Here is a 16062-nt window from a genome sequence, read left to right as displayed (position 1 = left end):
ACCTCATCGACCTAGATTTAAACTGCTCGTTTTCCATGGATTTATTAGTTTTTTGAGATTCCGTTTGACCAAGGCCCAATACCGTTCGATAGGCCAGAGTTCTGGGCTGTTGGGAGGGTTGTGGTCTTTGGGTACCACAACCACGTTGTTCGCATCGTACCACTCGATTGCCTTTATCCCATAGTGGCAGCTCGCCAAGTCCGGCCAGAACAGGTCTATTATGTTGCTTTAGGAATTGTAGCAGCCGCTTTTCCAGGTACTCCTGGACGTAGAACTTTTGATTGATGGTTCCCGTAGTAATGAAAATGTCGCTTTTTAGACCACACGTGCATATGGCCTGCCAGACGAGATACTTTTTCGGCAACTTCGATAGTTTGATGGTTTTGAAAATTTCAGCCACCTTCCCTTTTCCTGATGCGGTATAAAACTCCTGTCCCGGAAGCTGCTTGAAATCCGCCTTCACATAAGTTTCGTCGTCCATGACGACACAGTCGAACTTTGTGAGCAGATTCGTATACAGCTTTCGGGACCGCTGCTTTTCCGACGTGTTTTGTTTGTAATCTCGGTTCGCCACCTTCACCTTCTTAAACGTCGACAACCCGGCCCGCTGCACAGTAGTATGGGAGACATTGAGCTTGCCAGCGACGTCCCGGTTGGAGAGGTTAGGATTCCGTTTATATTTCACCGCCACCTTCTTCGTCGTCGCTGCCACGTCTGGATTACGATTGCCGCCGCTTCCAGGATTCCTGGCGGTCGACAGACGCTCCCCGAACACTTTTAAAACGTTTTTCACGGTCGATTTGGCCACATCCAGCAATTTTTCCAACTTGGCGTGTGAGAACGTCGAATTCTCTTGCTGCGCGAGCAAAATTTTGACACGCTGCTCCTCTTGCTTGGACGTCATTTTGAAAACTGGAGAGCAAACGGTGAAAACTCATCATAGCAACCATTATATATGCACTCAACTTCCAAATGCAGCATTTTAGGATTTTTATGCATTTTTAACAGAAATACTACACCAGTTTGAAGTTGCGCGTTCCAGACTTTACTTTATTGAACCTCTTCTCCATAGCCAAATGCCCGCACCTTTGCCTTGGCACTGCTTATTAGGTTTTGGGCAATGGTGGAGCCAACTCTTTTCGACAGTTTCAACCACTATTTCTTCAAACCCAGTTCATTTTCCAACACCTTGGTTTTGCCAAGTTTTGCCTTCATGATATCGGAATATTTCACGATTCGGCCAAAACAGCGTCTGGCCTCCGTGGGACTTCAGGAAGGGCGATTCTGAAGGCATTAATCCTTGTCAATATGCCCGTTAATGGTGCCAGATGTGATGAGGGTCTGACTCATTTTACCACATCCACAGATCGTCTGCCAGACAAGAAATTTATTGGCAAATTTTGACAGCTTCTTCTTGCGGACGGTCTCAGGAACGGCCATACTGGATTTAGCGACGTAGAATTCCTGTCCCGGCATCTGTTTTGTGTCGGCCTTGATATACGTCTCGTCGTCCATAACAACGCACCTTGGTTTGGTGAGCCACTGCCGGTACAACTTTCAAAGGCGAACTTTGTATACTTGTAGTATACGTTTCATTATTTTTGCACAAAACATATTGAAACATTTGCCATCTTTGCTGCATCCCGAACCGAAAGGTTGGGTCGACACTTGCGTTTCCTGTCGCTTCCAACCTTGTTCTTGCTCGTCTGATGCTCCTTGCTTGTCTTGATCCCACAGGATATGGTTGAATGTTGAATTCCGTTGCGCTTGTGTTCTTGTTCCGACGCCATTACTGTAACCACTTGAACGATTGTGATGAAACTCTGCCGGCGTACTCGTAGCTAGTTTCAGGCAAACATCCAGCATTTTGTACCTCGTCTGTATTGCAGAAGTAATTTCAAAAATTCAATTTGCTTCAGGGAGGGAATTGGTTTCTTATTTTTTATGGAAATAAGACATCCCCAAATTTCCCGCCCGTGTCACGCCAGAGGACGTCATATTTGAATCACCCTGTAAAAAATGACAAGCTTAATATTTTACGATGTTGGGGTACCGTGGAGATACTCTTGCGATAATCAAGAATTTCTTTCTTATAACGAGCGTGACCAACTTGGGCTGCGCACTCTGAGGAATCAATGGATCTCGGCTGAAACTTGTCGAAATATATGTATTGAAAAGTCAAGGGAGTCAAGGGCTCCAGCAGACGGATCAAGCGAATGTGGGTGGACCAACAGATCGACGAAGGGGAGAAAGTTGCACCAACAGGTGATATCCATTTCATCTACGGCATCTTACGACGTCTGAGTAGAGCAGGGATGAACCCAAAGAATCCACTGAAACGTCGTCGGTTTGGGCACTTCGAACAACTTCTTCAAGTTTTGACGTCCAACCAGCCATCAACATCATGGTCTGCAAAGTGTGCGGCGCAAAACTTGCGTGAACTTCGAAGCACCATCATGAAAACGATCGCATATCAATTGATCATTTTAGATGGTCAAGTTTTGAACCCACCACAGCATGCTTTTAGCGCTACTGTATATGGACGATCACATGTAAAATACTGTGGTAGCCACAGCATAGTTCTGTCAAAACCTCAGCATTTTCATTGATCCATAGAGATGCAAAAATCTGATTCCTTGCTATTGGCGTAACTAAGGAAAAATCCTGAAGGGGGCTAAATTTATGTTTCAAATCTCTCAACTAGGCAATTAGCGAACAATTTTAATGTGTAAGGAAAATAATTAATTGTAGTAACAATTCTAGAGGGGGCTACATTAATCTTAGGGAAGGCTCTAGTGCCCTTCCCTCTTAGTTAGGCCAATGTCGCTTGCTATATTCACCTGTGTGGTGACAACTGGCTTCTTGTTATTTCTCATATTCTCTGATCTGTTCCTGTTGATTTTTTTATCGGCAGAGCCTGCCGTCCCAGAAATTCACAGCGCTCAAAATAGTTTTCAAAAACAACACGCAACACGACGTTTCCGGCCACCTGGCTGCAAGGAGATCTGACTACGATAAATGACGAGACATCATGTTACTGTGGAATGTTCTCAAAGTTCTGTGCAAATGTTATCCTAAATCGGATACAGATCTTTTGTGGACCATATTGTCACGCTTCGAATAGTCCTGAAGCTGGACACAGGTTAACGATTAGGAAGAGTTCCTGTTTTTGGTATTCGTTGACTACGCAAACTTTGGACCTACTCAATCACGAGAACCTGAGGGGCTACTGAGCCGCATAATTGTGCATAATTGAGTCAATTCAGAATTATTGTTGGATTGGTGCGTATTTTCGAAAAACACTCACAAGCTGCAGGTCGTCATTAACCGATGACTGCGGTATATAATTTCGTGCCAAATGGATCTCGAATGATGAGCTCTATCGTCGTCGTCGTCATCAGAAACCGATATCAACATAAATTCGAGAAAGGAAGTGGAGGTGGTTCAGCCATCACAGAAAAGGCAGCCCCAGGGAGTCATGGTGGCGGAGCCTCAACAAATAAATCAAGCAAGTCGGCAGGAATTCGACCTGGGGTCAGGTTAAGGCATAATCAAGTAGCCGCACAGGATGGAAGTCACTGTAACGTTGGCCCTATGTGCACCACTAACCTTGGCACTAACCTGTGCACCACTACAAAGTTTACTAATCGTTCCCAAGCTGGCAAGTAGGGTGGGTCATCATGATCATTGTTTTTCAGAACAGAACAGAAATTGGAGACGATTATTTGTTGTTGTTGTTGTTTCTTTATTACGGAGCCCAAGGTCTCAAACAACTGTGCATTGGTTGTAGCCCGGCTTTCCGCATTACTGACAACAAATACTGAGTACTCTTGGGTATATAGGTTCGAGCAACAACAAGCGAATTCCATATTCTTTTTATCTGCCAAATGCTAAAATAAAGTGGAAATCTAGTTTTATTAGAAGAATTTGAGAAATTGAAAGTTCAAACATTAAAATTTAAAGAAGAATCACGGGTTTGTGATTGATGCTAAATTGACGCTAAAAGAAATTTTCAGCCGGAAGCAAGTTTGTCTCAAGTGACTTAAATAGAAATTGTTGGTTGCAACTAAAACTGAACTGGTCCAAACATGTAAACAGTGTGATAAAAGTGCACGTTTACGTCAAATCGGTTTATATCTGATTCTAATCCAATAATAATGAACTGCACGTGATATTCTACTATGTTGTTCGGAGTCAGCAGTATTCAATCGCTCAGAATATGACGTACATGCTAAAAAATGACGATCACCTGGAGGTGTCAACAATGGAATTTTTTAACACTATGCATCACCCAGGGGCCAGTTCACTTTGAGCTAATTTAGACTTGTTTGTCACCTTTTCTCCTTCTAATGTTGTCGAAAACGGAGGAACAAAACCACCCAACAGGGAACCCAACGTAGAGTATAATCATATTTACCTACTTTTGGGCAGAAAGTGAGTCGAAAATTTCATACGAATTTCATACAAGTAAATCAAAACTACTTTGACCCGCTATACCTACTTTTGGCGTCCTGCACTACAGTGCCGAGATGAGTGAAAAGAACTTTCTTTTCGGTACTTTTTTCTTACCGTGTACGTTCAACAATTCTCGAGCAATCGAGCTTTTGTAAACAATGACTTCAAACGTCAATTTATCGAAATCACGCCGTTCATTCGGATCGAGAATAAAGGGTGATACGGTCAAAATTTGGTCAAGGGAAAACGCGTGTAAATCGGTGAAATCGTTTATTTAAAAAATCAAATTAAATTTCTTTTTCAAGTTCAATTAGTATAAAATTCAGGAAAAATATTCAGTTAGGCTTCCGCTTTTCCAAATCCGAATTGCCGGGCCTTACGCTTGACCCCTGCCATCAGATTTTGTACAGCCACCTTGTCCACCTTCTTCGCTGCAGAAAGTCAGTTTGCCTTGAACTGCTGCTCGCCCTTAGCAGTTTTTTTGGTCTTCTTTAGGTTCCGCTTGACAATAGCCCAGTATTTCTCAATTGGGCGGAGCTCTGGCGTGTTGGGAGGATTCTTGTCCTTGGGAACCACCTGCACGTTGTTGGTGGCGTACCACTCCATGGCCTTTTTACCGTAATGGCAAGATGCCAAATCCGGCCAAAACAGTACGGAACAACCGTGTTTCTTCAGGAAAGGCAGCAGACGTTTATTCAAACACTCTTTCACGTAAATTTCTTGGTTGACAGTCCCGGAAGCTATGAAAATGCTGCTTTTCAAGCCACAGGTACAGATGGCTTGCCAAACCAGATATTTCTTTGCGAACTTTGACAGTTTCATGTGCTTGAAAACATCTGCTACCTTTCCCTTTCCTTTTGCCGTATAAATCTCCTGTCCCGGAAGCTGCTTGTATTCGGCTTTGACGTAGGTTTCGTCGTCCATTACCACGCAGTCAAACTTCGTCAGCATCGTCGTGTACAGCCTCCGGGATCGCGCTTTGGCCGTCGTATTTTGTTTATCATCGCGATTTGGAGTCACTACCTTCTTGTAAGTCGATAGTCCGGCTCGTTTTTTGGCTCGATGCACGGTTGTAGACGATACACCCAGCTTATTTGCGGCATCTCGGAGAGAGAGGTTAGGGTTTCGCTTGAAACTACCGGCAACTCTCTTTGTCGTCTCAGCGGCTTCCGGTTTTCGATTTCCCCCCGATCCAGACTTCCTGGCTGTCGACAAACGTTCCCCAAACACTTTAATTACATTTGTAACGGTTGATTTGGCAACTTTTAGCGATTTTGCCAACTTTGCGTGCGAGTAGCTCGGATTTTCGCGATGCGCGAGCAAAATTTTGATACGCTGCTCTTCTTGCTTGGACGGCATTTTGACAACTGAAGAGTGAATTCCAAAATCAAAATAGGAGCAACATTCTACACACACACACCTTCAAAATGAGGGGTTTTCAGGTTTTTTAAATGCAAAATTGAAAGAAATACGTCAAGTTGATATTGACCAAATTTTGACCGTATCACCCTTTACTAGTGTAATTATCACATTTGAAGCGGAAGAAGACAAACGGGTCATGAATGAGAGTTGGTTGGAAATGCTAACATGAAACTTTAGTGTGATGATTTATTAGCTAGAGAATGATCTTTAGAAGAGGGTAGGTGGATAGTTCCGTTAGAGTACGGCAGTATGAAAATTGAATAAAAGTTGAAAATGAGCGAAGGGCCATTAATGCGACAGATTTTAAAGATAGACGCACATTTTTGCCTAACCCGTACGATGTACGCGGAGACTTGAAGTATGTCTCCAAGTCTACAGGCAAAAATGTGCGTCCCTCCTTTTGCTCATAAACTGACTGCGGCTGTGGAATAGTTCTAGCGACGTTTTCATCACTACCTAAAGCCCCACGTTGCGAGAGCATTTCCAGTCGATGGTGTGTTATAATGCAGTTCTTCGTTACCCAACTGTTGTGTTGCTCCTCTCGTCATGACCAACGTGATCATCTCAGAGATCAAGCAGTAGGGTGGTTGTTGCGTGCTGTACCATCATCAGCATTGTTGACGGCTACTCCCGCCTTGAGTTGAGCTCTAAGACCAGAAGGTCCCGAAGAAACGTGCTCAACTTTTTGGCTCAGCTCTGGTACTCTCTTCGGTCCCAAGCTAATCGATGTACCCCTCGAAACATAGGAGCCCCTCATTTTATCTGTCAAACTTTCATAACGAATCGAAACAAACATAGTGTAGTACTAGAGTTTCGACTAGAATGAGATACGTTAATCGATTTGCTTGGGACCAATAGGCTAGTTGTACCATCGGCGTACACATCAGAAGAATATGTTTCCTGGTAGGCCATGATTTGTAGCCATGGTACGAAAGTAACAAACTGAAAATATTTTGGGAGTTTTAGTTCCAACCACCGAAGAGACAAGTCGAAATATAATTAGCTCTTAAACCTAAACCTACGGCAATCCCCACACCCTCGTTTCGGACAACGGTACCCAGTTTGTCCGAAACGAGGGTGTGTGGGTTGCCGTACCTTGCGAAAGTTTATTGCAGAATGTCGCTGTAGTAGTTGTACTGCGGGATCTGAAGATTACCGGCCACTTCGAATAGGCGTCGACCACGACGAGGTAGTAAGAACCATCAACTGGACCTGCGTAGTCGATGTGGATCCTCTCCCACGGTTTCGTTGGAACTTCTTGCGAGTGACTTCATTCGGTCTATTCCGGGGTGTCCACGGTGGAGTTGTCGGATGATTCGCTTGCGGAATCGTTCTGGAACTTCAACTCTGTCAGCGAACATGACGCAGTTTTGCGTGACCTGGAGGCTCTCTTGTCGGGAATAGAACAGACGAACAGCTGTACTAATCAAGTAATGAGCCAATTCAAAATCGTTAGTTTCCACCGGTTTCCAACGGCGAATAAGAACGGCCCAAGTTTGAGTGAACTAAACTCAAATTTGGGTCGTTCTCATTCGCCGTGTGCTTCTCTGAGTCGTACAGAATCTAAAGAAGCGGCATAAAGTTCGTAGCTGCTGAAATTTCGTTCAACGACATGTTATTGTCTTAGAGGAGGGAGTTAATACGACCGGTTGGGTTGAAACATGAGAGTAAACTAGGCTTTATTGATGCAGTACTGACATTTATAGCATACTAGGATTATTATAATTTCACCGAGTTGCTTCGATCTCCTTCACTCCTCCTCAAGCTCTGTGAGTTGCTTCGATTACTCCTCCTCAATCTCGGCGGGCTGTAGACCAATTTTCAGGCGCATCTTCTCCATCTTGACGCGAGCCAATGGTTTTGTTAGACCTTCGGCAACCATTTGTTCACTAGGGCAATAGCGAACGTCCATCACACTATTGTTGACCAACTCCTTCACAAAATTATAGCGAGTGTCGATGTGCTTTGTTCGGTTGCTACCGCCGGCAGATTTCAGCATCGCAATACAGCTTTGGTTGTCTTCGTGTACAACTACAGGAGCCAGAATTGGTTCTCCGACGTCCTTCAGTAGCTTGATCAGCCACATCAGCTCACGGCTGGCTTCGGAAAGCGCCACGTACTCCGCTTCGGTAGACGAAAGAGTTACACATGGTTGTTTCCGGGCTGCCCAACTGATTGGTCCTCCAAGACAGAAGACGAAACCGGCGTTTGATTTCCGGTCTGTCTTGTCACCAGCCCAGTCTCCATCGACGTATGCTTCCAGCGGCCGGATGAACCTAGACGTAGGCTCCAATCAACTGTTGACTGGAGATATCGGAGCGTCCGTTTTGCTTCGGTCCAGTCTGCTTCTGTTGGTCGACTCACCTTGCGGCCCAGAATTGCGGCGCTTATGGCGATGTCCGGTCTCGTGTTGACCACGATGTATAGAAGAGCACCCACCAGGCTCTGGAACTCGTCGTTTCTGGGCATGGGCTCCAGAGGAGGGAGTCAATACGACCGGTTGGGTTGAAACATGAGACTAAACTAGACTTTATTGATGCAGTACTGAGATTTGTAGCATACTAGGATTATTATTATTTCACCGAGTTGCTTCGATCTCCTTCATATTGAAAGGGCCAGCGTTATTAGTTTCGCGCTTCGCAGTTCACCCATAGAGGTAACTCTAAGACTAGTAGGTCCCGAAAACATGTGTTCAACTTTTTGGCTCAGCTCTGGTACTCACTTCGGTCCCAAGCTAATCAATGCGCCCCTCGAAACATAAGAAAATCCACGAACCCCTCATTTCATCTGTCAAACTTTCATAGCGAATCAAAACAATTATTGTGTAGTAGTAGAATTTTGACTAGAATGAGGTGCGTTAATCGATTTGCTTGGGACCACTGGGCAAGTCAAGTAGTGAGCCAATTTAAAATCGTTAGTTTGCACCGGTTGGTTAACCTGCGAATCTGTCAGAAAAACATCGATATTTCTGCTGAGAGATCCAGATCATCATCCATTGCCTCGTCTAACAGGCCAAACGGTTTCAGTTTTGGCATTTTGCCACAAATCTACGTCATGGATGTAGCAATGTTTGGAGCTACAACGTGTTGATCATGTCAGAGAAAATACGCTTAAAACTGGAATGCGCGGGACTTTGAAGACCGATTTCTTCAGTAGAAAAGCGGAGGCCTTTGAAAAGCCTCGCTATGTGTATGACTTGAGCTTGAGTTATTTAATATCTGGCCCCGTAAAAAAAAATGTATTTCTGAACCATCTTAATGAAATAAAAATGTGAATTCTCAAAATGAAGGTCATTTATTGCACTTTAAAGGAAAAATAGCAAACAAATTATTCCGATTTGGCTTTGATGAAATCTCGAACTTTTCTTCGAAAACCATTCATCATATTTTGGACACTCTGTTGACTAACCTGACCGGCTGTTTTGTTCCACCATCTCTATCGCATCCCGAGTCACCTTTCAACTCGTCTTCAACTTCTGTTTGACAAATGCCCAATATTTCTCAATTGGGCGGAATTGAGGGCAGTTCGAAGAAATCTACTCCGTTGTCTCGATACCACTGTAGAACTTCTCCGCTGTAGTAGCAGCTTGCCAAATCAGGCTAAAACTTTAGGTCCATTGTGAGCCTTAATGGACGGAAGAATATGTTTTTTTCAGGCACTCCTGCTTGTACATTTTGAAATCCATAGTCTTGTATGTATGTATGAAGGGTAGAGAACTACTTCGGCCTAATCGCCCATTTTGCAGAAAACATCAAATAAATCCATGATTTCAGAATTAACAAGTCAATTATACGTTTGGTACGATACTTTAGTTAATAAGCCACGGAACGAAGTCAATGAGAACGCGTGATATGAAGGTTTGCACCCATTATTCCCAAAAACAAAAGAAGCGCTCCGACCGAATCAATTGTTATCTTCATCCGATAGGTCGAAGTGAATTCATTGGTGTTTCAATGGCGTGCGTTAGGCTGAGTTTAAAATCTACAGGCCGAGTTTGGCGTCAAGAAGCAGAGTTAGACTTTTGACAATATCTCAACGATTGGTTTCTCTTTATCAAATCTTACGGAAAGGTAAATAAATTTGGAAGCCATCAGTAATAATAACATTCCGTTTGGTGCTAAACTGCGCTAGATTAAGAAAGAATAAGTGCGGGTTGTGCTTAATAGGCCGGAAATGGGGTAGTTAACCCTATGTATGTAAGGTAGCCCCCACATTTTGAAATCCATAGTCTTGTTTGTCACGAAAACCGATGCAGGAAAAATTGTGTTTTGCTGTGTTTAGCTGCACGCACACTGAGTAGATAGAAAGAAGATTGATGACGATTCTGAAGATTTCCTGCAAAAAGATGATGTGTGATGCAAGTAGATGTGAGAAATGATTGAAGATTTTTCGAAGATTGATTCGCTAGTGTGAGATTTGTTGAGCATCTAGAATTGTGATTTAAATGTGTCGCCCCCCTCGAAGAAAACCTGGGTTTTTTGTCCGTAGCTGCAAATACCTTGCCAGATTATAAAAGAAAACTTATTTGCTATATTTGCCAATTTATCAGCAAAAACGATGTGATCTTGCTAGGGACATTACCTCGACCAGTGGCTTTATAGAACTTTTGTCCGGGAAGCTGCCCATAATCCATCTTCGCGTACGTTTCGTCGTCCATGAGGATGCATCCTTCGTACTTTGTAAGAACTTCATTGTACAACTTCCGGACACGTCTTTTGGCCACTAGATTCTGCTTCAGCACTGAAAGCGGAAACATTTCAAAACAAACTGCTGTCAAAACATTCAAGATCTGACCCCTAGGAACACTGCAGTAAAATAAACAGTGCGTCCAGATATTAAATGACTCAAGCTTTATCTGGATAGTACAGACACAGTAGCTAAAAATATTTCCAATAGCATAGACCACCCTCCAAGTTTAGAGATCGCACAAATCTGGATCAACAATAGAAAAGGGCCCATCAGCATTTGTAAACAAGCTCTTTACTCACAAAGCGAAGGCCACCCACGCACACCAACACCATCATCGGATAGGGGAAACTTCTATCTACACGATGATGGTGTTGGTTTGTATGGGCGGCCTTCGATTTGTGAGGAATGGGCTTTGGAACGGTTTGTTTACAAATGCTGATGGGCCCTTTTCTATTGTTGATCCAGAAATGGTTTGAAGTTTGTATGGGGATTAAAGGGTGGAACGGTCAAAAATTGGTCGACTCGAATTTGGCGATTTTTTTTTTAATCGTGCTTTTTTAAAACTTGAATACCCCTCATTTTGTAGGTCTGTGCGTACAAAATGTTGCCTCTATTTTGTTTTTACCATTTTCCATTCAGTTGTCAAAATGGCGTCGAAGCAAGAGGAACAGCGTATCAAAATTTTGCTCGCGCATAAGCGAAATCCAAATACTTTCCACGCAGATTGATTGCGTTATAATGAACGATGAAATATACGTCAAGGCAGATTTTAAACAGCTCCCAGGTCAAGAGTTTACACGGCAAGCGGAAAAGGAAAGATTCAAGATACCTTTAAACAGAAAAAGTTGTCAAAGCTCCCGAAAAAATACTTGGTTTGGCAGGCGATTTGCACCTGTGGGCTGAAAAGCAAAATTTCCGTCAACCAAGATATTTATGAAAATATATGTTTTTCAAAAACGATTGTTGCCTTTTTTGAAGAAACACAGTTGTTCCGTGCTGTTTTGGCTACGGGAAAATGGAAAATGGCTCAGGAACGGTATACCACCAACAACATGCAAGTCGTACCCAAGGAAAAAATCCCAGCTGCACCCAATTAAAAAATATTGGGCTATCGTTAAACGAAACCTCAATAAAACTAAGAAAACTGTTGGAAATGAGAAACACAACAGTTGTAAATTCGGAAGCCTAATAAAATTAATTTTCAAAAAGAAATACAGTTCGATTGCTTATTCAATAACATAATCAGTGTGCACTTAATCATGATGGACCAAATTTTGACCGTTCCACCCTTTACTATGGACGCAGAATACAAATCTCGCGCAACACGAGGAAAGGGCTGTTGTTGATCGATTCTCTTCATCGATTTTCTCTTTCGCGAATAACCCGACTGCAAATGAATTTTCCAGTGAGTGTGTTGTATTAGGCGCAAGCTAACATAATCTTCTGTCGAACTGTGCTGCGAGCTTAGCGAGAAATTCGTTTATGTAGCCGTGGTAAACCAAAGAGATTGATTGATTTCTTTATTATAGAGACTTTCAGCCGTTGACTGGTTCGTCTCTGCGCCAAAGAGAAAGTCGATGAAGAGAATCGATTAACGGGGATAGGCCCTTTTCTAATGTTACGCGAGAAATATCGCTCTAACATAACAACATTGTAAAAATTGAGTATGTAGCTGCTTTGACAATGATAAATCCGTATGTTTTTGTTACGGTCAGTATGTAAGCATTTCAAGAAAAAAAATGTGAGAAAATGACGAAATAGGATAAAGTGATATTTAAATATGTACCTGACAACAACATCGATTTCAACAAGACTTGTTTAACGTTATCATGGCAAACACATATTCTACTCTGACAGCATTCCTACATTGAACGATGTAAGTGAAATTCAAAAATCTAAATAAGGCCTAAAACGCAAAATGGATCTGGAATTCAATTTTTAAATATAATCTATTAAATATATTCAAAGGGTAGGGGGGTTGTTTTTGTAAACAATGCATCGTCAGTTTGGCGTAACTGGTAGCTCACTCATGCGTACTAACACCACTATCAGGTTGAGGAAAATCGCCCGTATCTGATGGTAGTGTTAGCATGTAATGTTGACGTAAGCAGAAACGTCCCTTTGAAAAAGTAATCGAGAATTATCATTTTCTAATCTATCGTTATAATGTAATCTGCAATTTAAGGTTACTCTTATATAAATAAATAAATAAGATATAATGTAGAATCTTCTCCGAAAACGTTAGTTACAAAAAGGGTCCCACAAAAACTCCACAGTTCAACAAAAAGATCACAATTCTTCATCAACATTTCAAAAGGACGAAACTGCTGACTTTTGCCGTCGAGTTCTCGTAAGTTAAAGCTCGCACATGCAAACTAATAACACCATCATCAAGTATGGATATGATTCCTCTACCAGCTGGTATTGTTAGTTTGCAGCAGTGAGCAATTATTTGCGAGAAATCGGCGATTGAAGTCATTGTTTACAAAAGCAGTTCCGCCGTAATAGAATGTTGGCATCGAATTGTACCACGATAAGTCGGACGAGTCCTACCCAGAAGGACGCGTCTTCTTTCTGCTTTTTTTCATTGGCACATATTCTAGTCCAGAAGACTGTAATGGAAGCTTTTCAAATAGCTGCCAATCAACTTTTAAGCCACTGAAAAAAACTGAAATAGCCCAAAATCGAACCCCTCCTCTCCCCCCAACGCTATCCTACCTACCTTCCTATCACCTCACAAAGCTCGTAAACATCGTCGAAGAGAATTTCGTCGTCAGCCATGGTGATAACGTTTTTACTTCTTCTTCTTCTTGTTGTTGTTGTTGTTGTTGTTGTTGCTGCTGCTGCTGCTGCTGTTATCGTTTATCTTCTATTAATAAATTCAAAGATGCGCCTGTCTATTTACACAAACTTGTATTTTTCTCCTTATGCTCGCTAAGCACTTTCACACAGAGCTTGATAGATTTTTTGTTGTTGTTGTTGTTATTTCTAATTTCGGTTGATTACGATTCTTCACGATTTGCTTTTTCTTTCTAAACGCAATGGAGCGCTTACGAAGCACTTTTTCACCGGAATTTCGTTATCACCTCAACGTAGTCGGTCTTCTTTATTCATCATTCAATATTTGCTTATGATAATAAACAACTCGTCTCGTGCGACACCCGACTTCTGAAATTCGACTCGATGATTTTCGATTTCGCTGGTGTAGTTTTTCAAGTTTGTAACAATTTCCTATTTCCGAAGCGGCTCGCTCGCGGCAATGGCAATTGAATTTCCAGCTCAGAATGGGGTCTCTGATGTAATTAAGCGCGAACACAGAGATTTTTATTACCCAGTTGCTCGTCTCAGTTTAGTGCCAGCACCACCCCGTAGTTGGTAGGTGGGTAAACAAATTTTCCCAGCGTAAATAAATCACTGCACAGTTGGCCAATGGTGCACCAGTGACACGTACGGAAAACACACGGAAAGGGAAAGGAAAACAAAAATAAAATAAACTCGAAAAAAGCACACGCTCTCGACACCGGAAAGATAATTCCAGTCACGCACACGAAAGTCCCGCGTTACGCCGGATAAACACCGTAGAAAAATGTTCCGCACTTCCTGATTCGATCAGGTAGCGCCACTATACGAGCACAAAAATAGAGCTATAGACTTATACCGGTGGCTGGCACAGTAATCTTCACTTTCGCCTAGATTCGTTCGCCGAAAGGGGGTCCTGCGGTGAGAGGCTCTCCTGAAATGATGTCCAACAGCGCCGTGCCTCCACCGCGTGTCCAGCAGTCTCTTTGAACAAGGACAGAGAAAGAGCACGAGTACCAGCCGGGTGGGTTCACCACGCTGACACCCGGGGAACAGGTCCTTGGCACAGGTACCCTCTGTAGAACCGGTGTGTCTGCTCGATTCGGGTTCTCCTGTAACACTGACCGACAAAGTCGTGCGAACGTCGGTGGCAGCTTCCTTGCGATAATCCTGGGACCGCAAATCTGGCTCGTTGTTTTTCACCGATACCAACGAATAGTGGGTGGGTAACTCACAGTCACACTTACACACGTGTCACGCCGGGGATTACAACTTACAATTCCGTTACTCACACGTGCGCTATTCCAGGGCACTCACAAATTGTTTACCGCACGCTTTTAGCACTCGGTAGCTCACCTTCGCTCTCGCTCCTGTTTCCTTTCGCCACTGAGATACCACTGCTGCGAGGAGTTTTCCACTTTTCCAACCCTCAGTCACTCCACATGCGGGGACGCTTTTCCTGTCCCCCTGCACAAACACATACACAACACAAATACAATAGGCTGTATTTTACTGCTTCTGTCAAATCTCTACGGCTCTAATGATCAATTACTGTCTGTCTATGTCTACCAATTATATTCGGTGGCCACACAAAACATCCCGTTCGCGAAAAAAAAAATAATCACTACCAATCAATCCATGACGGTGAGAGATCCGTAGCACGCTCCAAAATTCGTATCTTTGTCAGCAGACGACCTTCTTACCCAATCCGTGCCTAGGTACATCGGAGGGTGGGGCGTTTTTTCGCCTGATTCGCTCCAGGAAAACTTCAAGTAAAAACCCACACCACCTCTTTCAGCCTGTCACAATTCACAGTTCAAGATCGCTTTCGCGGTGAATCAATTCCAAGATATCGAGGAAAACTGAAGGAAGCACACTCGCATTAACAATAACTAGCCACGGTCGGACGGTGAAAATTCCGAACCGTCAGAAGAGTCGCAACCAAAAAACACAAAAGCACCGCACACCGATTGAAGATTTCTTCCGCCCTCTCTATATCCACCTGTGCGGGTTGGTCCGTCAATATCCGACGAATTGAACCGACCTCAAGCACAATCAGCTCCCTAGCAGACACCAAAATCAGCCAGATTCCGCACTCTACGTGACTTTGAACCGTCGAAAGGGAGGAAAACACACATCACAAGCGTAACCTTAGAGTGAAAACTCCACAATCCATGGAAACGGGAGAAGCTGCCCCGAGATTTCCAAATCGAACAATCTCTCACACAAGTCACTCAGTCACAGATTCGCCAACCGAAAACCGTCGTCAGCCAGTAAAAGGAGGTGCACTCATTTTCACAGGGGCGAGTTCTCTGCGAAGCAAGCAAGATCCTGACCCGTCGTGAGACCCCGTTTTTAGGAGCGGGTGGGAGTGGTTCTCACGCTTTTCCTGTTGGGATTGGGAGGAAAAATTCTCATACGCGCACACACACCACGAAACAAAATTACTCTACGTCCGATTCCGAATCGGTCAACCACTTTGCACTTGCACCGACGACGTTGTGTTTACGCAAACGATATGCCACTTGTTTTAATTTTTTGACCTACACAATTTCAAGCACCACCCACTTTTCACGAGACCGTGAACCTGTACGATTCTCTTCTCTCCTGTGTTCGACACCGCACTCGATCGAAGGAAAATGCTTCTGGGCCTGGCTGAGAAAGAATCTTGTCAGAATCCAACGAAGACGAACCGAA

The 16062-nt window shown here is 43.4% G+C and overlaps 1 protein-coding gene across 5 annotated transcripts in view; it reads right to left on the bottom strand.

The window, feature by feature from the left end:
* Window positions 1-16062, bottom strand: part of LOC135717477 (peripheral plasma membrane protein CASK-like) — an 850957-nt gene extending 834895 nt beyond the window's left edge. For all 5 annotated transcript variants that reach the window (XM_065239577.1, XM_065239576.1, XM_065239575.1 and 2 more), the window contains exon 1: window positions 13289-16062. In XM_065239577.1, coding sequence (XP_065095649.1) covers window positions 13289-13347 — 59 coding nt within the window. In that variant the 5' untranslated portion in view covers window positions 13348-16062. The remainder of the gene's footprint in view (window positions 1-13288) is intronic.

This window comes from Ochlerotatus camptorhynchus, unplaced genomic scaffold, assembly GCF_037179485.1.
Source record: "Ochlerotatus camptorhynchus isolate MF236.1 unplaced genomic scaffold, CSIRO-AGI_Acam_v1.1 ptg000056l, whole genome shotgun sequence".
Classification (NCBI taxonomy): domain Eukaryota; kingdom Metazoa; phylum Arthropoda; class Insecta; order Diptera; family Culicidae; genus Ochlerotatus; species Ochlerotatus camptorhynchus.
This window is presented reverse-complemented; position numbering and strand designations above follow the sequence as displayed.